Raw genomic sequence first — 26,521 nt, 5'->3', positions numbered from 1 at the left:
TGACTGTATTCATTTTTCCATCACAAGGGATAAATAGTTTAGTGTTAAAACTGTTAGGGATCTTTTTAATAATGTTAATTATCATTTTTATTATCGAGGTTTTACAAGAAATTGAATTGCAAATAAATTATTATTTGAGTTGTATGGTTTGTAGTTAGATGTATTTTGTATAATTGGTTACTGAGATTGATAGTGGCTGTATACTCAAAGGGAGTTGAAGTACCGTGGGGCGCGGTGGGCGAGCTGGCTAAGGTGCCAGGCTAGTGATCCAGCGAGCTTGAGGTGTCGGTATCGAGCCCACCTGTGACCAGGTGTAAAAACCTCGGAGTCAACTTTGTGTGCAGACTCTTTCAGCGTTGTCACAACCCGTAGTGTACAGTACACATCCTGTGCACTTAAAGAACCCACGAATCCGTTTGTATATGACCAGATGGTGGCCACATGAATACGTGCGGGTACAGCAACGTGCAGTGAACTTGGACAAAGTACTGTGACTATGTGTCCCCAGTCCACCCAGCTGTGAATGGGTACCCTCGTTAGGATGGGAAGGCCACAATAACTTGGTGCGCCTAGTGGCTGCAAGAGTTGTATACACCCCAGGAGTTGAGACTGATAACACGATGTGCTGTTGAGGCTGACATCCAATGATCGGGGAAAAAATACCAGCGACTTGAGCAAGCACCATTTGCCTGGATATGTGCGCTATATAAATATCATATAATAATACCCTAAAATTATTTTCCTCCTAAAACAATCAAAGTGAATTTAAAAGCTCCCCACTCATTTTCGTGGAATATGTGTCATTTTAATGTATGGCTCGATTTGTCCGAATCGGTAACGGCTGAAGGGATGGTGTAAATCCAGCTAGTGTCCATGCAGGAAGCAAATGTACTGCATGGTCTCTAGTACGGTGATCTACCTTCAGTCTGTATAGCCTGTTTATATGTTGTATTGTTCTCTTTAAAGAACCAATAAACTTTGTTTTTTGTTACTCTTTTAACCATTACATATGAAAGATTTGTGGTTAGTCTTATGCGGAACACCAAATTTATTCTTGAAAAACTTGTGGTTAATTAATACCGAGCGATTAAAAGTGGCCAAAAAGTCGCCTGCTTCCCTCTCGCCCGCCAACGAAACCACAGACAGGTTACGTAACTCTGTCGCCAGAGCACTGCAGTGACGTCATATGAGGAACGATTTTCAGTTAGTTGTATAGAAAATGTGTAGCAAGCTCGTCATTTTGATGATTTCTCGACATCAAGGACGACATGCCGAATCGTTGCTTTGTCGGCAATTGCTCCTAGGGGTCGGGCGATGGTGTCCCCATGCACAGATTTCCACAGGACCCCGCAGTTCGTGCTAAATGGGTTATGTTTGTGAGTGCGAAGCGAGCGTTGTGGAAGCCTGAAACGATATCTTACTTGTGTTCAGATCGCTTCACGGAAGTTAAAGAATCAAAACTACTCACTAGTTGTAGTAAAATATGCATATGATTGATGACCATAAAGATTTTCTATGACACAACTTGTAACATAACGATTTCTTCCTCGGAAGTGAGGTTGTGGTCGAAGTAACAATAATATTGTAAGTAGTATTATATTGACACCCACCTCGCTGCCACGAGAGAAATTGTTATGATATACGCTATGTCATGCAAAATCCTATTGGCCATCAATAAAATACATATTTTACTACCAGTAGAAAGTAGTTTTGATTTTGTAACTCGGTGAAAACAAACCTAAATACCATTTATCCTCAGACTGGCGGATGTTTCCGGCGGATGTAAAAATAATAACATCTGTTAGAATTAATGAGATTATAGTTTGTTTTCATCAAGTTAGAAAATCAAGACTACTTTCTACTCGTAGTTAAATATGTATTGGAATCATAACCAAACGGATTTTGCATGACACAACTTATAACATAACGATTTCTTCCACGGAAGCGAGGTGGGGGTCGAAGTCACAATACTGCGCGATAAATTTCTTGCTACATTCCCATGGTTAATGTCCACTCACCAGTATGTAGATACTAGTCAATGTGCATCTTTATATTTGGTCTTATAATCCTAATTAGTTTATTATCACACTTGTATGCATTTTGAAACTAAATAAAAAGCAGACGATCTGCTGATACTTATAGTGAATTTATAACAGAACTGTAATATCTAGACATTTTATAGTTTGCCAATGTGAATCATAATTCGCACACACACCCTAGTGCATGTTGTCTGTCTCATTACACTTCACGGTGAAAACAGTGATTCTGTTGAATGCTACGACAAATGAATAAAAACAAAATGCAAATATTAAAATTAAAACAGATTAAAGTTATAGGAACAATATCAGGCCATTACCTTGTTCGAGGAATGTATCCATCAATATCCACAAAACTGTTCCAAATGATGTGTCTTTTAACAGTTTAATATACGAAAAAGTGATAAATCTTTTCAGGTATTGGTGTATAGTCTCATTAGTCACCCAAGATAGCACACCTGGCAACTAATTGCATAATGTCCGCCTTTCTTTAAAAACAGTAATTTAGTTAGACAATAATGGGCAATCAATCAATGTATTGTCGGTTAATCCTTTGAACGAAGGACGGTGTTTTACGCAGACACCGACACGACAGAGTGTATTCAGTATAGATTAGTAAATCTACATACATAAACACTACCTTTTGACAATTCCGCTGTGTAAGATAAAAAGTAATTAATCAATCAGCGTGTTATCGGTTAATCCTTTGATCGATGTTTATAATGTTGAATATTTACTCCAGACACAAGAAACGCCAAATGGGAACCTTTGTCGGGTAATCTAAGTGTGTTACCACTAATTATACCTGTTATGAATTCATTAACTGACCATCAAGTGAATGATGACAAATAACATGTGTAGGTTTATACCACCTAACACGGGTTACAACAAGGGAGTATTAATTGCTGTATTGCATGTGAAAACTTATGGGCCGACACTGTTTTGAGAATACAAACAGATTTTTACATGACATGATTAAATATCGAGGAAAAAAAACACAGAAATGGGATCAATTTGGATCAGTCATTATACAAATAGGGCCTAACGACACCAATCGATTTTCACAGAATCGTGTATGAAAACAAGTTGTAACTCGGAAACTAGGCAAAGCAGGAGACAAAATTAAATGACAGTAGATTGTGAGAACATATAGCTTTCATGTTCCACATCAATTGTCACGATTTTAGGTTTATACAAGCCTGTAAACAAGATAATTTAACCCCTAAAATGTAGATGAATTCTGCATCGGCCCTCAAAGCTATTCCTCATATGACGTCACAGAGGCGCGCCGCTCTGATTGGTTGAAATTTCGTTCGCGGGTGAGAATTGTGCACTGTTGTCAAAAGGTCGATTTAAGTCAATTAAAGGTCGAAAGTGAATGACGGGGTTTTATTTATAACGATGCCAGTTAGTGATTTATGTTTCCCCCTAGGGTTTATACCTTTAAAAATATCGTTTTATGCATGCTAGTTTTACTTTAGTATCTGATACACTAGTAGTTTTGCTGTTCTTCGTCAACAGGCTTTTTAGTTTCTAAGTTTACTGATCTATAATACAACAATTAATTGTTCTCGTCACGATATGGCTGTAATATTACCGATGTGACGATAAATATGAACTCACTCACTCACTCACTAAAGCTACGGGTCTCTGACACTTTCGTCGAATTCTAAAAAAAATTACCAGCTGTTAAGGGCACCATCGGCCTTGGCGCTCCGAGAAGCGGCCCATATTTACAGAAATGGGAGAGACAGGAATAAATGTTTTTAATTTTGTGAAGATTGATATATTCACTGTGGGTATCATTCTTAGATGTATTCCGAAAGCTTGACCACTGTTGCTGCAAGGTGAAAGTATTTCTACAATATTTCTATTACCACTGATATTTTACTTTAGACGGCCATTGAAATCGTGCTGCATCTCTATTGTATATGTCGTACATATTGTTCAGTAATTTGTGAATCTATATAATGTTAACATTGGAAATACTATGATACAGAATAAAGGAATATATGGTGCGTTAAAGTTTGATTACGCCTCCAAATCGCTGCAGAATATTTTGATATAACTCTGACACATATCCCAACGTATATGGCAAAATTGGGAAAATTGACAAATATCACAATACCATGAAATAATACTGAATATAGAACAGGAATAAAAACATTTATTTGTGGCGGTGTGTGGTCCTGTGCGTAGAGCTCAGGTCACAATCAGTTGAAGATAAGCAACGGTGGTCGCGGACAGTCCTCGGATGGGTGACCGTGTTTGGCAGCATGACTCCTGAGAATCTAGGACTTCAGTCCTGCCCCACAACGAAGCATATGTGATACATGTGGTCTCACCTTAGGCAAGTGAGTTTGTTCAAACTTGCCTCTGTCCACCCTATCAAGTCAAGATGTACGTGAAAATATGTCGCCAGTGAGACCATAATGAGATGAGCCAAAGACAGCTTGATTCGTGACAATCTCGGAAAGAGGACTATGTTGACCATGTGCCTGAACTGTTTGCTGATTGGGAATAGACATTTAATGGCTAATTTACACAAGAATCGTTATCATCTCGAGGAATTATGTAAATCCAGCTATGGTCAATGCAGGTAGCAAAGATATCGTAAGTCCCCATGGTGCTATGTCTTCAGTTGCTGGTTGTCAGCCCGTTTTTATATTGTGCTTTTCCCTGCCAGTCCGAATGTCACAAAAATGTCGCCGCGTACAAATGCGTTACACACAGCAAACCGGGCGCAGTAAGCAAACACACTGGCAGTAAGCCCAACCAGGTCCCAGCAGGCAAACCAGCGATAAAAAAAACCCCGAATAGATCTCGGAAAATCAACGATTACATCTAGCAGTGAACGATATGAAGGAAACCAGAAAATCCTTAAAAGCTAAATAGAAACGGACAATCAGGCTCGGAGTATGTATTGTATGACACCGAGTATATGTCGTAATGTTAGTTGTATCACGTGTAGAATTGGTTTGCTACCTACACGTGTTTCTTTGAGACTCTACCGATGTCTTTACACCGAAGTCAAAACACAGCCAACACCCGTTACGAAACAAAGTGCTAAACGGCCAGTACCAAACATTAATTTTACATAAGCACGGCATTTCTGCAGGACACTTTTCATGTACAAAGTAATACAAACCGGCGCGAATAACACCTTTCCACTAGCGAGAGCTCCTCCATCCCAAACATACATATGGACACACACACACAAACACGATGTATGAATGGCATGAATTATTATTGATCGTAGAGTCCGTACTTAGTAAATGGGCTTCAGTTCGCTGTTGTAGTATGTGTCGCTCATCGCCCAGCAACAAAACAAATAAACTGGGTTGTTGTCTGTGTGCAGATCAACAGTGTGAGTTATGGCGTTTACCGTACCTGGTTGGTGTGAAGGAAAACTTGGGGCTAGGGTATCAACTCGACCTCGAACAGCTGAAGGGGTTCATCTTCTCGTGACTACAATGCAGCCAAACACATTGCCTCTCGAAGGTACGACTGCTAGATACCACTCAGCAAACCCAACAGGCCAATTACCCTATGAAGACACACACTGGGAAACATCAGGTAACCTGTACAGGCATATCTCAAACCACATCCGAGTGGCCTTTACGTACGTTGGTCTTGTAACGTGTTTCCACAAATCCTTCTTTTAACGCCTTCGGTACTTGTAACTCTTATATATTTAGCTTAATTCGTACAACCAGAGAAATGTCACTAGGCCACAGGTGAGGACAATGGAAACGTCACATGACAACCAGTGGGGACCAGGAAATGTCACATGACAACCAGTGAGATTTTGAGAATATCTCTCAACCTTTGGTCGAAGCTCATGCAAAGTTATGTTATTAACAGGCTATAGCGCGTATGTAATCTGAAACAAATATTGTAAAACTAGCGTTAAGGCAGCCACCTTCGAATTTCCACACTAGTTTAAACATTCAATTTCTCTACTGGTATAATATTTCTTCTTTGATGGGCATTTTAGAAGTTGAGTTGATGAAGAATAATGACAATTATTATGGATATACAACTTCTTTTATTCTGTGGAGGCGACGTTTCGACATAGGTTCTAATGTCGTTGTTGTAATCACTTGCTTGACAACGACATTAGATAGAACCTATGTCGAAACGTCGCCTCCACAGAATAAAAGAAGTTGTATATCCATAATAATTGTCATTATTCTTTACCGGTATATAAACGACTCTCAGGATAAGACAATGTATTACTTAATACAGTCCCGTGAGATTGAATCAATTTTGTAATTATGGAAGAAGCAAAGTCGGTTAGATACCTTTTGAAATACTGGAGTTTTAATAAACACTGTATCAAACAGGGACACGTGCAAACATGTACTTCTTATTCACTGAAACTGCGCTATATCGAAATTTAATTTGGAAAAGAACAAAGAACCAAGTCACCGAATGTGACGCAATTACGTCTCCTCTCACGACCAGCATAGTGTTGTTAGGGGCCATTCTAACCTCTCCACCATCAGCATTGTGTTGTTAAGGCTCATTTTTCAGCCGGACACAGCCAGCATGCGTTGTTAGGGCCCATTACCGGACACAGCCAGCATTCTAACCTGTAACAAGGTCAGCAGTGGGTTGTTAGGGGCCCATTCTAACCTCTCCACGACCAGCATTGTCTTGTTAAGGCCCATTATCACACGGACACAGCCAACATTGGATTGTTAGGGCCCATTCTAACCTCACAACGATCAGCATTGGGTTGTTAGGGGCCCATTCTAACCTCACCACGATCAGACTTGGGTTGTTAGGGGCCCATTCTAACCTCACCCAATCAGCATTGGGTTGTTAGGGGCCCATTCTAACCTCACCACGATCAGCATTAGGTTATTAGGGTCCAATTCTAACCTCTGACAAGATCAGCAGTGGGCTGTTAGTTCCCATTCTAACCTCTCCACGATCAGCATTGGGTTGTTAGGGGCCCATTCTAACCTCACCACGATCAGCATTGGGTTGTTAGGGTCCAATTCTAACCTCTTACACGATCAGCAGTGGGCTGTTAGTTCCCATTCTAACCTCACCACGATCAGCATTGGGTTGTTACGGGCCCATTCTAACCTCACCACGATCAGCATTGGGTTGTTAGGGGCCCATTCTAACCTCACCACGATCAGCATTGGGTTGTAAGGGGCCCATTCTAACCTCACCACGATCAGTATTGGGTTGTTAGGGTCCAATTCTAACCTCTAACACGATCAGCATTGGGCTGTTAGTTCCCATTCTAACCTCTCCACGATCAGCACTGGGTTGTTAGGGGCCCATTCTAACCTCTCCACGATCAGCATTGGGTTGTTAGGGGCCCATTCTAACCTCACCACGATCAGTATTGGGTTGTTAGGGTCCAATTCTAACCTCTTACACGATCAGCAGTGGGCTGTTAGTTCCCATTCTAACCTCACCACGATCAGCATTGGGTTGTTACGGGCCCATTCTAACCTCACCACGATCAGCATTGGGTTGTTAGGGGCCCATTCTAACCTCACCACGATCAGCATTGGGTTGTAAGGGGCCCATTCTAACCTCACCACGATCAGTATTGGGTTGTTAGGGTCCAATTCTAACCTCTAACACGATCAGCATTGGGCTGTTAGTTCCCATTCTAACCTCTCCACGATCAGCACTGGGTTGTTAGGGGCCCATTCTAACCTCACCACGATCAGCATTGGGTTGTTACGGGCCCATTCTAACCTCACCACGATCAGCATTGGGTTGTTAGGGGCCCATTCTAACCTCACCACGATCAGCATTGGGTTGTAAGGGGCCCATTCTAACCTCACCACGATCAGTATTGGGTTGTTAGGGTCCAATTCTAACCTCTAACACGATCAGCATTGGGCTGTTAGTTCCCATTCTAACCTCTCCACGATCAGCACTGGGTTGTTAGGGGCCCATTCTAACCTCACCACGATCAGCATTGGGTTGTAAGGGGCCCATTCTAACCTCACCACGATCAGCATTGGGTTGTTAGGGTCCAATTCTAACCTCTAACACGATCAGCAGTGGGCTGTTAGTTCCCATTCTAACCTCTCCACGATCAGCATTGGGTTGTTAGTTCCCATTCTAACCTCACCACGATCAGCATTGGGTTGTAAGGGGCCCATTCTAACCTCACCACGATCAGCATTGGGTTGTAAGGGGCCCATTCTAACCTCACCACGATCAGCATTGGGTTGTTAGGGTCCAATTCTAACCTCTAACACGATCAGCAGTGGGCTGTTAGTTCCCATTCTAACCTCTCCACGATCAGCATTGGGTTGTTAGGGGTCATTCACATCCATCTTTGGGTTGTTAGGGGCCCATTCTATCCTGGGTACGACCAGCATTGGGTTTGTAGGGGCCCATTCTGTCCTCGCCACGATCAGCATTGGGTTGTTAGGGGTCATTCACACCCAGACACGATCAGCATTGGGTTGTTAGGGGCCCATTCTGTCCCCGCCACAACCAGCATTGGGTTGTTAGGGGCCATTCTATTCTGGCCACGGCCAGCATTGGTTTTGTTAGGGCCAATTCTATCCTGGCCACGACCAGCATTGGGTTGTTAGGGGCCCATTATAACCTCTCTACGACCAGCATTGGGTTGTTTGGGGGCCCATTCTATCCTCGCCACGGCCAGGATTGAGTTGTACGTGTCCCGTTCGCACCCGGACGTGTAACAAAGGGATTGTAATAGTGTTAGTGGATCACCATGCATGTGGAGTTGACCACCATTGCCATGATCACAGGGGCTTGTATTGCTGAAAATATACACGTCCTTGGTCTAACACTCGTTCATGTTGAACTTATTTATATGTAGCTGAATATCAGTGAACGAGTGTTGGACCTAGGACGTATTATTTTCAGCTATACAATCCCCGGTGGCCATGATCGTATCCGTGTCATACAACCGATGATATCTCCGTAATTACAAGCCCTAAAAATTGCCATTATTCAGAAAATATGGAATATCCGTGTTTCCATTTCATTATCTAACAAAAGGTTAGGATCGAATGAAAATAAGACATCATACAAAGGTCGGACTGCATGTTCGTTCAATTATCTGAAGTGCCCAAAAGTAAAAATGGTTGTTTCTGTTTGCCGAGTGCTGAGGAATTTATGAGGTCCTTATGCCATTTTATTGTCGAATGCCTTCGCCTGCGGCCAGCATTGAGTGCTTTCATTTAGCCATTGTCTTATTAGTCATGCGACTACAACTATATTCCGTTTAGGTAATCACCTGTCTTAAATTGTGTAATATGCTGCTAGATTGCAGTCCTTTGTTGGAAGGTTTATATTTTGACATAAAGTTTGCACACGTTTTTTGTGCCAATATGGCTGAACAACGCTAAATACTTTCTATAGCAAGGTAAGACGAACGAAACATGTTGGAGAAATGATTTTGTTTCAAACTTTAAGTACACTGAACCGTACATTCGAATTGGAAGTACTTTTCCCAACGAGATGGCACAAGAGCAACGTGAACATGTCGACGCCATCTAGAGACTCGCATACATGGGCCATGCATGGTCCCACATTCTCCTGATTTTGTTGTTAGGCTATTGGCATCTTAGCAGCGTTTGTGCTAAACATCTGATAAACATTTCAGTAACTTTCGTAAATACTTCATTTATTCAGAATAACTAATTGCTTCAATATGTGTCTAAAGTACATCGAAATTCTATCTCCTTCGTCAGTTTAAAGAAATTCAGTTAACATTCGGTGTATCTCATCTCATATGTTATCATAACAACCCTCCCCGGGAAGGACTGATTCCCCAAGCCATCTATAAATGTCAGTTATCATGTCGACGGATCTTACGTACATATGCGTGGGTCAATGACCTTGCAGCACATGGCGTAAAACACTGACATGATACCAGCCAAGGATATTACCAAGAGCAAATTAGGGACTGTTCGATCAGTCGTTGCCAGATTACCGACAGAAGATAAGGGATTGTTCGATCAGTCGTAGCGTTGGCCAATGCCGTCGCCTCACCAACAACATCATAGATGAAGAATCGCCATCCTACTTCCAACCTGCGCGTGACAGGGATCATATCTTTGACCTGCGTTACTTTGGGCAATTCATGAAATATGCTTCATGGCTTGGATGCAACCAAACTGAACTAAATCACTCGATGTTATTTTTGTTTAAGGTTTTTCGAGAGACCCTCTGGCACTTACTGATAAGGAGGCACCGGAAGAGGTATTTTTCCATTACATGACTTGAAAAGTCATTAACTAATTACATGTATGGAAATGTATATTATCGCACAGTAGCCTACCATTGCAGGTAAAATCGATACTTTTACCTCCACTAATATTTTAGCGTAAAAGTGTAAACGCATAACCAGAAAGTCACCTGGAACATATATCTTATGGTTTGGGTTGATACTCGGAAACGTATCGATAATGTCAATGTAAAGTCACTTCCTCAGATAGTGATGAAATATGTTTTCCAGTTTATATTCCCCGTGAACAACATTCAGATTTTGTATCAGCTTACTGAGGCAGATGTACAGATAATGTTTGCTACCTATCCAAACATGTAAGAACATTAACAAAATGTACCTAGATGGGATTTTAAATTTTTACTCACTCACTTATTCGTTCCTCCTTGTGTTTTAGCATCGTGGCAACTTTCATATAAAAGCGCTAAAAATATATCCAGCGATGCGGGTTCCGCGATGGACGGATATGGACGATAAACAATTCGACATTTTGGAAGGAACAAGATTTACTGATCCAACACTTGAAACTGTGCTGATGAAAGACAAAACGGTCAAAAGGTGAGAGGCCTTAATAATTGTACACATAGATTTGGCATGACATAGAATTCGATTCCTGTTTCTTGTTATTATATATTCAAATCGAATAATTATGAAATTATCCTTTAAAGGGGAATTTTCTGACGCAAAGTATTGGGAGAATGCAATAAATGATAAAAACTGAAAAGAAATTCATTGATCAAAGTGACTCACACAAGCGTTGCTGTGGACGTAAAACGTACTGAAAATGCATTTAGATTTAATTAAAATCAGTTGGGTCATTAAATAGCCGAAGCCTTTGACGCTTTTGCTCTGCGCCAACATACTAAAACTGTTTGCTGTTGCGGTGAAGCTATAGATCGTACTGTTATCTGATAGCGGGTCATAAATGCTCGTATCACTTGAATGGATGCAACATGTACGGTAAAGCGATCATACAGACATGGAAACAAAATATACCCAATGTAGCCCATGCAAGTCTAGAATATGTGGCAAGTCTAGATTACCACAGTTTCAGGCTTAAAATGAAGAAAGCCTTGGGACTCTTCTTTTATCATATTTTATATACATAATTTAGAAACCGTTTGTTTTCTGTAAATATGTTCTTTTCATAGACTAGATGTTAATCTAGCTCCTCTTTCTAATTGAGGAGGAAGCGCCGATGTGCGAATATGGCCGACGCGAACAAATGTGGTGCCTGGAAAAATTACTTGTTCGACATGAAATAACTTGTAACATATGTTATATTTGGGATTACATTTTCTTAGTAAAGTATACATTCTAGTAAATATTCCCTGCGTAGAAACAAGAGTGAAATGTCCGTTCCCACCGCCAAATTAGGGAATTGTGCTCTTTTTCACACAGTAGAAGTTACTTTAGAATATGAGGTTTGCCAGATGGGAGAAGAAAAATAAAATATTCAAAACTTGTGAGTGGATAATGGTAACTTTCTGCTTGATTTGCCAGAGTATGTAATCTCCGTTACTAAAATGTTCGGTACCAGGGTATTCGAAACTACATAGCTTGCGATGATTTTAAGAGGGGTGGGGGTGGGGGTGGGGGTGTGTAATTGATTTTGTAGAGAGAGATTTGAAAATGTTCAATATAAACTTTCAGCTGTCGACACTATTTAAGCCAACATACATTCCATAGGCGCCCGACTCTGATATATTTATAAGCATGACCTATATGGGCGCCTATGATACATTCATACATTTTCATATCCCATATTCATATAAATGTGTGTTATCTTTTAAAAAATAAATATACTCTGAAAAAAACAAAGAAAAGCACTGGGTTCCGATCCACAAAGTGTTCGTAACGTAACGATCGACCTGTTGTTAATCTTTAGTTTATTACGAATGTCGTAGCGCTATGAACGCTAAATGTGGATCGGGCCCCTGATCATTCTGAATGGCGCCTCAAACCGGTCGTTTCGGGCGAAAACTTGCAGCGCCTCGACGGTCCCTCGCAGTGTGGCTGATATATATATCCTACCCAGTCCTGGGTGCCGTTATCCAAAGCGATCTTAGTGCTAAGGTGACCGTAACTCCCATAAGTTAACATAGCGCTAAGGTTGTTTTGTACAAAGGCGCTTAGGTATCGTTGTATAGCCATAGCAGGTGTGGCCGTGGTAAGACGATCGAACCCGTATGAACCTGTCCTGCGCTGCCGTTGTGTAGTACATCGACTGGATCAGGGTAAGCACTTGTTGACCCCCGCGCCTGATAACGGTTGCTGCTTGGCAAATATATGTAATGAAGACTTGGGGGTCATGAGTGAGTGGCATTCATGTTAGTCAGAGGTATAACTACCACCCGGCTACAAGTGGATGATTGAAAAAGCTTTGCCGTCCAACCATTGAGTCGTGTTCTCTTTCACAAGATGTGTATGCGCATGTAGCAGTGCTTTTATTTTATTTTACAGTCCGTTTGAGTCAGAAACGGACCGATGAATTGCAAATTTTATCATTGTACAAAATTGCCACATAAATATAAATAGTACACATGTTTATCATTTACTAATACCCAACAGCTTTCTTATATTTGAAAATTTTCCGGACTCCACCAAAAAAGTTCTTTAAGAAACAATCATTAAAATTTTGACAGTTCACTATTTGTGACGAGGGAGGAGTGCAGAGAAAGGGACAGCCAGGTGTTAGAGAAGCACGTGCCCACCAAGTTATTGATTCATTAGCCTGTGCTGTGCCGTCTCCATCCTTTCTCGCACACCTGGCTGTCCCTTTCTCTGCACCCCTCCCTCGTCACAAATAGTGAACTGTGTCAAAATTTTAAAGATATTTTCTTAAAGAACATTTTTGGTGGCATTTTTGTACAATGATAAAATTTGCAATTCATCGGTCCGTTTCTGACTCAAACAGACTGTAGTGCTAAATCAAATCACAATTCATTTCATCATGTTTCATAAATATCATTAAATGTGAAATGTTCATTTGTTCCATGTTGTCCGAGTCTTGCCGTTGAATGCCGCCTCTGTACATCTTCACCTTTTCCTTCTGTTTCATGTAGCCTTGTCAACAAGGATTTCCCTTCACTTCTTCTCTATTCTTAGCCAGGTAACAATTTCTTTGGGATTTTCCCTTTTCTATTAATAGGTCACATCAAAGTCTTCCTTTGATGTGCTACCTACTTTCTAATTTAGCTATTGTGTCCTTTGACCTTACTTCCTTTGGCCTCCTGTTTTCCATCTCACTCCACTTGCTGTTGCTGAGCTGGAAACAACCTTTCCCTTCTCAGGTATGGCCATTTTTCTAATCTGTTTCCATCTGCCTCTTTACTTTATAAATCCCTATAAAAAGGTGAAAAATGTTATTGCAATAATAATATTATAACATTAAAAGTAATATTTAATTGATAATTATATAAATTCAGTTAAATATATTAGTTTACAATTAATGTAAATATAAACATGGCTGAAACCATGTGCTTTCATTTTTTTTCAAAAGTGCAATAACCTTATCCTGGTAGTTAAATTGATAATATATTTACTGTGATATTTAAAACTATTGTTAAAATTTGTTAATATTATTTACTTGATTTTAATTTTTATGACTCCACTTGCTGTTGCTGAGCTGGAAACATCCTTTCCCTTCTCAGGTTTGACCTCAGCAACAGCTTCATTCTTCATTTAATAAAATTCATTTCATCACCATTGCCTTGTGTCGTCTTGAGCAGCAGCACAGAGCCGAACCGCACAAACACGGCTACACGCAGTTTGAATTACGCTATGCTTTGATCGTCAAGGAATATCAATAAACAATTTGGGTCAAAATAGTTTAAAATGTGTTTACTATAGTACTGTCGGAAAATGTTCAATATAAACTTTCCGCTGTCGACACTATAAGCCAACATACATTCCATAGGCGCCCGACTCTGATATAGTCTCTGTATCCCTAAAATGTACACAACTGCAAATAGCATATGTCGAAATAACCCACTTCGGCCTAACTTGGCATTCAGTGGGATGCGTAATAGGATATCCAGAAAAGCATGTTTACTCGTAAAATCGGGCAAACTTAGAAAAAATACAAATAGCTGCTGAAAACAATAGATCAGACTATAGATGACAATTAGGTCGCTCAGCCAGGTATGACGACGGACCGTCGACTCACCTGGCATGAAATGCATGTGCTGCCTACAGGCGCCCAAGGGGTCATCTCAAAGATATTTTGTGCTTTTTCATGTGTGTTGACTATGCCTCATCTATTGATTAACAGCTTAAGTGTCTTTCTTTCATTAAGTTTATGTTGAGATATGTAAAAGAGTTTTATACCTGATAACCATAGAAACGCATCGTATTAAATGTCTCAAAATATATAGGTGGCATGACCACCCGATCGCGAAGATCGACAGGACTGGATATTATTTGTAAATTTTTATGACATGCCGTGTACTTCCCCAGTATAATTGCCCTAAAGGATTATCGTATCTTAGCTGATATCTTTATCCCCAAGCCTGACTCCAACGATCGTCTGCGACACCCGTCCAGGTTTTGCTTTTGAGACGAACCCTCCTATCTGTTTCTTTTTATAGTGACAGTGAGACTCCATGGTAGCTACATCCTTAATAGTTTCAGCATGAAAGTTAATATTTTTTACGCCAGCTATCGTTTATCATGAAGCTACGTCTAATTTCAAATTGGTCACTTAAAAAGTGTCCTTTATAATACAATATCGTCGCACACTAATTTGCATACAGCCATGGTCTGTTCCAAATAATTAGTTTTGGACTTAGATAAAAATCGCATTGTTCATTTCTGCACTAATCTCTCCTCAGTAAAGTCCTTTTTCTACGTTTCTTGTGTCCCTACCATTGAGACTGTAGTTTGGCCGAACTTAGTTTAAGAGATATTTCACGCTTGCACATATCAACTACATAAATTGTAGAGATAAATGAGAAAATACAGTTTTTTTCTATTTCCGACAGTACTTTAATATTGAACATCAGAGCAAAAGAATATCCAGTAATGGCTATCCTCAGAAACAAATTCTGTTTGGTATAAAGATTAAACTAGCAGTGAAAAGTATTTGAATGGATCACTGAAAATCAGTAACAGCTTGAAAAGGGTAAACGATACTAAGCATTTTCTTCCCTACCTGTCCTACAACCCATTCACATAATTTGCTTAAAAATGGAAGTAATTTTTGCCTGACACCACATATGTAATGTCGGAATGTACACAAACCAGACAGTCCAGAAAATCTAGTTAGATAATTTGGAATTATGACTGATGTGTAAAAGTACAGAGATTCTGATGATCATAAGTAAAGAAAAATGTTTGTGAAATAGATTGCCCTCACAACACGTGCATTGAGGACCAAGACATTGTCTTGGACCAAACCTTTCTTTTGCAGTAAACTCAACATACTTAATATGCTACTGAGCTTATGATGAATGTTAGGGACTTGAGTCCACTAGTGAAAATATCAACCCAGTTGAATTAGATATAGCATGTCAGTGCATATATATGTCATGAGATTTTCTGATTTATTACAGAAACAGAGAAATAGATATGGGGGGTCATTTGACTCATCATTGCTTTCTGCCATCTTGCCAAGGTATAGTTATACCACCACAGACCCTGGTTGAAGAGAGACAAGTTGATGCCAATATTGTGGTCTCAAAGGAAATCAGACAGCAGAAAGTTTCTTCTAAAAAGCATGGAAAGAGCAGTAAGCTATCAACACGAGATTGCAGCCTGGATGTTTTAACATGTGTGAAAAGAGAAACAGTCAATACAAGTGTTACAACACAAACAGCAAGGCCCTCTAGGAGTGGTAGACAAATGGACGATGAGGTTGGTGCAAAATATCTTCATATACCACTTGGGTTGATTATCGGGTCAATATCTGGGGTTATTCATTTTTGAGAACTACCTCTCAAGGGGTTGGTTATCGGATAACCAACCTTCTCCAGAGGTTGGTTATCATATAACCCCCTAGGGCGGTTATCTGACCAAATCTCGGGGCGATACTGGGAACAAGGCCCGGCCTCGCCTCACCTTCTTCCCCGGTATTGCACCTCGAGAAGAACTTTTCCCTTAGCATATCGGGTTTGACAACCCTATGCCAATGTTTTTGTTGGAAACATCTTCAATAAATAAATACAGAACCATGCAAATATTTTTATTTATTTTTTACAATATCTGCACACTGCAATTAATTAATTGGAAGCGGCGGGACCTCCTTCCACCTATTCGATTCTCCACAGGGTCACTTGAATAATCTGAAAAATGAAATAGTTATTTAGACAGTATGCTCATGTTTTTTTTGTAATGAATAATTTGATTTACGCCAATGATTAATTTTATGATAAATTCTGTTAACGTGAAAATGACGTTTACCAACAAATTACATGCATCAGTATCAAGCAAGTTTTACTTAAAAATCTCGAATGCCAACAGACTTGGGGTTAGTACAAAGTCATAACCAATGGAATGGGAGGGCGGTGGGCCACTCTGGCCTATTAGCAGTGCAATTTCCCCTGACCAATAATGTTTAATTTCATTTAAAGAGTTAGTATTGAGAACGTTTTTTCCCTAAAATTATGTTTCCACTGAGAGAAAGAAAATATACCTTCTGGAGTTGAAGCTTTGTGTTCCGCTTTGCATCGTACTTCCTAGGTTTTTGGCTTCTTACTGGTGAGAATGCTGCTGACCATCTTCATGTGTTCTTCATTTACTCTTTTGTATGTCCGCACACCTGCAACAGTTGTGTAATAACAAATGATACTCTCAACAATCAGATAACGTCCCAAATTTATGCTGTCGTGCTGGCAAGACAATTTCCCAACCCAATTTAAGGGTACCTTAGGGACCATTCAAAATTTATGGCTAGTGGGGGTGATGATGAGTTTTATGGAGAAGCAAGTACAATATGAATCCCACCCCACCCCACCCCCCTTAAATTTATGGACAAAGTAAGTGACCCCCTGCATATTATGTACGAAATCAATTCCCCACCTCCCTCTTCCAATAATTTCTCAGCAATTTAAAAAATATTTTCACATGTACAAACTTGTAGACCCCCAGTACATGTGAAGAAAATTGATGACACCCACCACCCACTCACCTCACCTTCCTAGTGAGTAAGTGAATGAGTTTAGTTTTCCGCCGCACTCAGCAATATTCCAGCTATATGGCGGCGGTGGTCTGTAAATTATCGAGTCTGGGCCAGACAATCCAGTGATCAACAGCATGAGCATCGATCTGCGCAATTGGGAACCGATGACATGACTCAACCAAGTCAGCGAGCCTGACCCACCGATCCCCTTAGTCGCCTCTTACGACAAGCATGGGTTACTGAAGGCCAATATTCTAACCCAGACCTTCACGGGTCTCACCTTCCTAGAACAACACCAAGCTTCAACTGAGTACAAGTATAGATATAGACAATGCTATATAGGGCACGATACTTACCAGATGACCAGTTTGCTTCAAAATCCACACTGGCCTGGAACAGGGTCGTAGCAGCTCTCCGAGAAGCCAAAAGCACCTCTATGTCGGAATTCATTTGCTGTAATGGCTTGTATAGTACTGGGGGCGGTGGGGTAGCCTAATGGTTAAAGCGTTGGCTCGTCCGCCTGAAGACCCGGGTTCGAATCCCCACATGGGCACAATGTGTGAAGCCCATTTCTGGTGTCCCCCGCCGTGATGTTGCTGGAATATTGCTAAAAGCGGCGTAAAAATCAAACTCAGTCAGTCAGTTGTATAGCACTGTCAGTTTAAATCACGTGGTTTTACATTGCACGTGATTGTTAATTGCTCGACTTGCACGAGATTCTGGTGCAGCAACGTATCTTGCACACTTACCTCGCATAGAATGCAAGATCTTTAGATATCATTGTCAATTTCAAGTGTTGAATGGTGTTTGTTAAGCTTGTTTGTATTTTTAACACTCCCGAAAGAAAATTAACAAAAACTGCGCTGTTAAATTTTTCTTTTTTTAATATGTCACTGATGTCTATGTAGGAGATTGCGAATAGCTTTTCATATTTGTGTGCTATTAACATAGTCTTTACTTAGTTTTGTACATTTCGGTACAAACCTCTCAACAGTGTATTTTCCATACATTGTATTCTATGTAGGAGACAGCTATTATTTTGCGTCATTGCATATTATCTGACCAACTCCCGGTATCACACCTCGAGAAGAACTTTTCCCTTAGCATATCGGGTTTGACAACCCTATGCCTCTACCTCAATGTTTTTATTGGAAACATCTTCAATAAATATTTACAGAACCATTCAAGAACTTTTCTTTCATTATAGCATCTGAACATTGCAGGTAATTATAATTCAACTAAAATAAGTGTTTTTGACCTTGTGATATATGCGAAATAACAACCTTAAGCTTGTGATTCGCTTCGATAACAACCTCTCGGTTCCCTCGAGGTGGTTATCACAGCAAACCACTCGCTTGGTGGTTATTATTTCACCCATATTAGTTGGCAAGCATAACCATCAACTTCAATTGTTGTCCACTAAACATTTATTGGCTTATTGTATTCTTAAATATATTTCACTTTAGAGTTGTTTTCCAGTTGTCTGTGAGATTTGAACTCATGAGAATGTATTTTCTAAATGAGTGACTGAGATTATCACTTCATTTCATTTTTCCATGTAGTATGAGCTCCGTGTCATGACTGGAGAGCTATGAATCCACTCAATGGAAGAATATGTGTGTTATTGTTGAACCAAAGTTTTCCCTGGATAATTTCAATAAATTAACCTTAATCGCTCTATAACATGAACTTGTACATACTGTACATTCATAGAAAACATCATTGCTATTTTAACAGCAGTAAGAGGATGGTTCATTTAGCTGAATTAAATCACAATACACTTGCACACACTTTTGAAGGTTCAAATCACTGGAGAATATAATCAAGCACAAGTAAATGAAATCAACAACAAATAAAAGTCTGATATCAAGAACAGTTGCTGATATATTCTGATATTAAGAACAGTTGCCAGTGTTATTATGAGTAGTTCTTAAAGAATTCTTGAGTTGCAGTTATGAATGTTCTAAAGGACCCATACATATGCACACTCACTCATGTGCAACACACATTTGGTAGTGACCAGTGACCAATTGATTCTCGTATCACACTTTTGTTTTTCATGTCTGACCTTTCTTGTCGTGTGGGATACAAACCACATTTCACCAGAAGATTTCTCACCATTCCTGTTTTTTTGGTTTTCTCTTAATACAAGTCTTTGAGGATATTTATACAATGGAAACATAATATACCAGTCTGAATAAGATTCCATTAGGTATAAGCAACAAAATAGCTGTGAAAATTATACAATCAATCACTGAAATACAGTGAACATGCCCTACTGTAGTTTAGGCTGCACAGAAAAGATATTGTGGTTTTGATTATAGCAGTTTTAAGATTAGGCTAGGTCGGTATGTTTAATCTATTTTTGATGTGTACTGTATCTTTCAGGAAATATATCTACAGAACATGAACAACAACATATAAAAAAATACCACAATAAATCAGGAGACCGAGTGAGTTTAGGTGTGCGCAGATTTAGGCCGCTTTCAGCAATATTCCACCAATATCACAGCATGGGGACACCAGAAATGGGCTTCATATTAGGAGAGATAGGCATATGTTACTTTTGTGTCTGAAGGCTTTCAAGGGATAGAGGGCAGTGGGGTAGCCTAGTGGTTAAAGCGTTCTCTCATCACACCGAAGACCTGCGTTCAATTCCAAACATGGGTACTACGTGTAAAGCCTATTTCTTGTGTTCCCTGCTGTGATATTGCTGGAAAATTGCTGAAATGATTTCACCAATATTCCAGCAATTTCACAGCATGAGGACACGAGAAATGGCCTTCATATTAGGACAAGTGAGGTGAGGTGAAATGGGGTTTAATTTCGTACTTAAGAATATTTCGCTCATATGACGACATGCGTGTGTATGTGCGGCTGCTTGTACTAGCCTAGATTTAAGCTGGTTTTATAATGCTAGGTCACTGAGATGCAGCAGTTAAGCATGAATACTTCACTCAAACACATTATACTGACTCCGAGCCGACTAGTCCCCCAATAATGCAAAGCGCCAGGAAGGGACCATGTCAGGAGAGACAGGTATATGTTTGTTTTATGTCTTTATGCTTCAAGGGACAGAGGGCTGTGGGGTAGCCTAGCGGTTACAGCATTCTTCCGTCATGCCGAAAGACCCGGGTTCAATTCCAAACATGGGTACAATGTGTGAAGTCCATTTCTTGTCTCTCCTGCCATGATATTGCTAGAATATTGCAAAAATCAGCTTAGTGCTAAACTTACTCCCTCAAACGATGGGAATGATTCATTTGAGTTTATGAATATATAAATTTATATCAAGTCTTTACCATAATTGCAGTAGGACAATTTTTCAGCTCACTCACGGTGCAAAGGCAGAAATGTACTTCAGCATAGTGTTTTCAAGTAAGGCAGAACTGTCTGCGCATGTCAGAAGTCTATAAACTCGATATACTGCTCACAGTAGCATGATGATGCTAAATGGACTCCTAGCATTGCTGCATAAAGTGTTCAGTGACAAAGACAAAAAGTATAGATATGAATTTAACTGTATTGGCAATTGAGTAAATGGTTGAGTAAATGTCAATTGAGTTAATTTATAGTGACAAAAACATGAGGGCTAGAAGCATTTTATTGGGTCAGTTTTGTAATTAAGAAACAGCTAGGTAAGGCTTTATTATCAATATCCAAGTAGGAAGAAATAAACTTTATAAATTGAAGCCAACAATTTGTTATGCCTACTTGGGTTGTCAGTCAAGACGAGATGAGGTGATTTTACGATGATGTCGTATTGGCCACAGTCGGTTTACTCATGACTATCTGCTGGAAACGGATGGTGATGGACCTCCCATGTGTGTCTCTTGCGGTGAAGTGTTCACCATCAAGCATATTCTGCTTGACTGTGCAGACTTTTCGACTGCAAGGGACTCACATTATGATTCGACAAATCTGAAAGATCTATATATGCTTTTGAATAACAACTCATTTGGACTTTGTACTTAAAACGTTGATTAATTCACACTTGATCTCATCACTATATGGCTGGAATAATGCCGATGTGACGTAAAACCCAACTCAACTATTATCAATATCCTTTTCAGAAAACGCAACAGGCACTCTATGCAGGCTTTGAGCTTTTTGACTACAACAGAGATGGTTTGATCTCCAGAACTGATTTTCTACGTGTTCTTCGTGAATTTGGATTTACCATTGCCAGTGATGAATTAGACAACCTTCTGTCAAGGTAAATATCATCCTTTTTGTATCAGTTTAGAAACAAGTAATGGGGCATCTGTCTGTATGTAATTTATTGTATTTACACCTCTGTTGCATGAGCTAAATATTACAACGTACATTATCACCATGTCTCTGACCCCACAGTGGTCTTTGTGACTGAGGAACGTGTTTGTGATTCCTTTGAAGTGATGAAGGCAAGCACATCTACAAGGTTGAATTAAATATCTAAGGAAAATAACTTGGACTAGATCAATCTAAGGCCTAATCATCATTCTGTGCTCTTTCTTCTTTCAAGATAACCAGTAAATCTATACAAACATTGGATCAATCATGAGGGCCAATCTATTTCAAAACCTTAGAAACAATCAGGAGGACCAACAGCTGATTCAAGTTGGGCAAGGGTCTGGACAATTTCCACCTTAAAATCAGTGTTCTCGTTAACGGAAAAAACTTTGTTTTTCACGCAAAAAAACAATAAAAACACGCAAAAAATATTGTGCATGCATGTTTTAGCATGGACTTACATCATCATGTGAAAACGACAGGCGTCCATGTTACGGTTTGTCTTGACTAGTAGGCCTGATGCCGATACATGCACTAAGAAAGACACAGCTCTCAGTGCGGACAGGATAGATGATATATCTAGTGATGCACTCACCGATTTTATATTAGTGGGCCTACATCTTCATCAAGTTGTTCACAAATTAAAAAGCATCGAAAATCACCTGACAATTTGCCCAAATGGTCAAATGAATTTCTGTAGTTGCGACAAACATCGTCAACTAATGGGATTGCCATGTTCTGCACAGTGTGTGAAAAAGCCGGCATGTCTAATACCTTCAGAAGAGTGAGTGAGTTAAGATTTATAGTCACATCGGCAATATTTCAGCCATATCGTGACTTTAACAAATTATAAATTCATAATAAATGCAATTAAATTATGAAAAAAACTGTCGATGAGGGACAGTAAAATAACAAGATTATAACAGATAGAGAATTAAAACTAGCATGTTCCTGTAACTGAAGGTAGGTCACCATACTAGGGACCATGGGGACTTACAATACCTTTGGTACCTGCATGGACCCTAGTTGGATTTACACCATCCCTTCAGCCGCTGGCGATTGTAGGAAAATTTATACATAATTTACAAAAACACAAATACATAATTTACAGGGCTCTCAAATTACGCTCGTATAGACGAGTAAAATTTGTTTCGGGCAAGTGAAAAACATAATTTGCTCATCCCAGAGGACGAGTACATTTATTGACCCAACTATTTTTCAAAACAACAAGTTTAAGTTTTAACATCGTCATTCCCTATTAGCAGTATTTTCAAATTCCCTGAAAACTAACCGCAAAGTTTAGGTCTTGATATGCATTTGGTATCCATTTTAGCAGACATCATGCAGCGTGGTTTTGTAACCTAAATCATTCGAATATCGTAATTGGCTGCTATTAATAAACTGACCAATGAGAAAAATCATCACAACATGAATGGTACTGGTGTCGAATCAGAATAAGCTTTATAATAGGGAATTCCCTACTTGTTGTTACCGATTGTTTATCGTAGTAAACTTTTCTTTTGGGTGATGATTTGTTTTTATCATTATACATAGGTAATTTCCAGGTTAGATAAAATACTTCATATATTTTACCACATACACTAAAATGAAAATTAGATTAAACTAATTTAGGTGGAAATTTTAATTTAATCTAATGTTTTGAAAATTCTGACATTTAGTAAACACACTTGCCAGGTGTCATTGATATTTTCAACAAGGTAATATAGTTCACAAATTCATGCTTTGTTGGGTTTACAATATTCATTACACTGATTTGTTATCCGCTAGTTTTCTCAAATATTTCAAATGTTAACTACGTATCGTGTTGCAAAGCCAAGCGAAGTACCTAGGGCTAGTTTTGATGTAAGCGGCCTGTTGCTATTCACGCTGAACTGTCACTGATAACAATGTCGGATATTAGGAAGTTTCTTGTTGGCAGGGGTGATGCAGAGAGGAAAAAGGAGAGTATGTCTGCTATACAAGCTGAAAAAAGAAAAGCTGGTCAGAAGAAATATGACACTGAAAAACGAATGCATTCTGTTAAAACACTTACAGGCATCCCTTCAATGAAAACACGAATAAACCAAACCGCACTCAACTACTGGGCTGGGGCCCAACACAACCCAATCTACAAATTAATCACCAATAAATCCACCATAAAAAAATTAAAATCAACCCCAACAAAGCCCCTCTCCTCGCCCACCTCAACAGCCTGCTTCATGCACAACAACTAAATAACATACAACACACACCTCCCATTACAAGCTACATCCAAGCGTGAGTGAGTGAGTTTAATTTTATGCCGCACTCGGCAATATTCCAGCTATATGGCGGCGGTCTGTAAATAATCGAGTCTGGACTAGACAATCCAGTGATCAACAGCATGAGCATCGATCTGCTCAATAGGGAACCGATGACATATGTCAACCAAGTCGGCAAGCCTGACCACCCGATCCCGTTAGCATGGGTTACTGAAGGCACATTCTAACCCAGACATTCACAGGTCTATATCCAAGACAAACCCCCACCCAACACAGACACCGCCCTAGCAAGCACTCTACAAAATCTCCCCAAAAACATTCACACCAAAACAAACCTCATTCAAACCCACATAAACACAAATTACCTCCCATATATACACTGATGCATCCATCGGCACAAACAAACACTCAGGCATAGGCATACATGTATAACAAACACCCCCTTTAACAACAAACCTCCACTACACAAATCATACCACTATTAATACAGCAGAACTAACAGCAATACTAACTGCACTCCACTTAATCCCCTCCCTCCAGCCAACCAACTTCCTAATACTCTCAGATTCCCTCAGTGCCATCAAACAATTACAAAACATGCACTCAAAATCATGAAACGACTTAATGCACAATGTCATACTCCAGCTCCACTCCCTACAACACTTAAACAAAAACATAACATTTATCTGGATACCAGGACACATCCACAACCAAGGAAACATCACAGCAGATACAGCAGCCAAACTCGCAACAACACACACCTCACCAGTCATCAACTTCCACACATCCAAAACAGAAATTAAACAACTTGTCAAAACACACACTCTCAACACAAACTACCAACACAACATCAATACAAACATGTCCACCTGCGTCAGATCCATCCTAATAAACCCGATTAAGAAAATACCCACATACTCAAACACCAAACATCTAGACATACTTATTACGAGATTATTTACAGGCATCACCAACCTAAACCACACACTATTCAAACAAAACAGACTCCCAGATGGACTATGCACACACTGCAAATCACCTGAAACAACTGAACACGTATTCACACACTGCCACCTGCAACAAACAAACATCACACAACCACACAATTTAGTAACCAACAAATACCACAACAACATCCAACTATTACTAAACCACAGAACCCGCCAAATGTATTCAACGCCATCCCTACCTTTTTCATAAACTCTAACTTAATTGAAAAAATTTAGACCATCCCAAATAAAATTCACATCAGCTTAAGCAAACCTTTCCCCTCTACTGTTTAGACATGAGATCCAAATTGACTTTCTCGAGCACGGCTGTGTTCTCGGATGTCCACGTGCCCCTCTCTAACAAGCTATTTCCATCCACTTCTCTGTTCTACCTCTCTCATTCAATCTGTAACTACAGTGAGTGTTGTCCTCTCTGAGGTCCGCGCGCCTACACTATCACTCTCACTGTCTGTCCCCTTCTACCTAAAGCGTGGGCTGTCTCCTCCCATGCCTGCGGGTCTACATAAAAACATATCTTCACAACCCTCAATTCATTCACACTCACCTTCGCGTTCAACCATCTGGTTATCAAATAAAATTTTGCCCCACTATAACACTCACCTATTTTCACCCCCCTGGTTATGCCATACAATCACCAACCACCACAAACAGCTCCTATAGTTTGGCATGAAATGCATGTGGACCCGGTTTTTTGTAAATATCTCTTCATCCAATGACCTAATCGATCTCAAACTGTGCAAGTGGATGTTTTGTCAGACAACCTAATCACATTGTAAATCATCGATTTTATGCATTTGTATTAAAGAATCTGTCTATGTAACAGTCAACAAAATAAACAGCAGAACGCAGAAGGCTTGCAGAGGGAGGGAGCCAATGACCTGTAACAGCGGTAGTGTTGGGTCATACAGGTAAATGTATGTGCAGTTCATGATAGTTACCTGTGCACTACACGGTGATAGACCGTTTGGATCATTCACATTGACTACTTCTAGCTGTCATCATGAAAGCTTATTTAGATGATACTAAACGTTTAATTAGCAATGTGTTTAATTTTTGTTAAAAAGAGAGCAAACGTAGCAAACCGATTTATAAGGTGTCGGATTACATGAAACGTACAACTTTTGCTCTTGGCATGAAATAGAATATTGTGCTAACAATTGTGAAAAATAAACCAACAACCAATAAACAAAACCTTGTACAAGAAGGTGCATACAAAGTTAGATTCTTTTGACATCAGGGTCATCAGCATAGCTGACCTACATTGACGAACGTTGACCTTTATGACCCAACACTGCCGCTGTTACAGGTCATTGGCTCCCTCCCTCTGCAAACCTTCTGCGATGATTTACAATGTGATTAGGTTGTCTGACAAAACATCCACTTGCACAGTTTGAGATCATTGGGTCATTGGATGAAGAGATATTTACAAAAAACCGGGTCCACATGCATTTCATGCCAAACTATACCTTCACAGCTCCTACCTCCCCCCCGCTCCCCCCCACCTTAGGCCACCCAAACTTCAGTGATTGTGTCACATTGCTTGGTCAGAATAAAGAAGTGTCCTCTCTATGTGGTGTTAT

The 26,521-nt window shown here is 39.8% G+C and overlaps 1 protein-coding gene and 2 long non-coding RNA genes across 4 annotated transcripts in view; 1 reads left to right on the top strand and 2 right to left on the bottom strand.

Moving 5' to 3' along the window:
* The first annotated feature begins 5,395 nt into the window (after window positions 1–5,395).
* The window catches only part of LOC124285238, a 290,116-nt gene continuing 268,990 nt past the window's right edge, over window positions 5,396–26,521 (top strand). Inside the window, exons 1-5 of one of the 2 annotated variants that reach the window (XM_046721444.1) lie at window positions 5,396–5,537; window positions 10,207–10,256; window positions 10,679–10,839; window positions 15,834–16,134; window positions 21,472–21,614. In XM_046721444.1, coding sequence (XP_046577400.1) covers window positions 5,411–5,537; window positions 10,207–10,256; window positions 10,679–10,839; window positions 15,834–16,134; window positions 21,472–21,614 — 782 coding nt within the window. In that variant the 5' untranslated portion in view covers window positions 5,396–5,410. Of the gene's footprint in view, window positions 5,613–10,206; window positions 10,257–10,678; window positions 10,840–15,833; window positions 16,135–21,471; window positions 21,615–26,521 lie in introns of both variants that reach the window. The other variant, XM_046721443.1, reaches the window with a different exon arrangement.
* LOC124285242 lies at window positions 13,203–26,443 on the bottom strand. Its single transcript, XR_006900767.1, has 2 exons — window positions 26,408–26,443; window positions 13,203–13,626 (listed from the first exon to the last, which is right to left on the bottom strand). It is a non-coding gene; the product is annotated as an uncharacterized LOC124285242 (long non-coding RNA).
* On the bottom strand, window positions 16,449–17,372 carry LOC124285239. The gene is made up of 2 exons (XR_006900764.1): window positions 16,913–17,372; window positions 16,449–16,562 (listed from the first exon to the last, which is right to left on the bottom strand). It is a non-coding gene; the product is annotated as an uncharacterized LOC124285239 (long non-coding RNA).

Source organism: Haliotis rubra, unplaced genomic scaffold (genome assembly GCF_003918875.1).
Source record: "Haliotis rubra isolate DU_JTF1 unplaced genomic scaffold, ASM391887v1 Scf356, whole genome shotgun sequence".
Taxonomy (NCBI): Eukaryota; Metazoa; Mollusca; class Gastropoda; order Lepetellida; family Haliotidae; genus Haliotis; species Haliotis rubra.
Note: the sequence above shows the minus strand (reverse complement) of the source record. Positions and strands in the feature narration are given on the sequence as shown.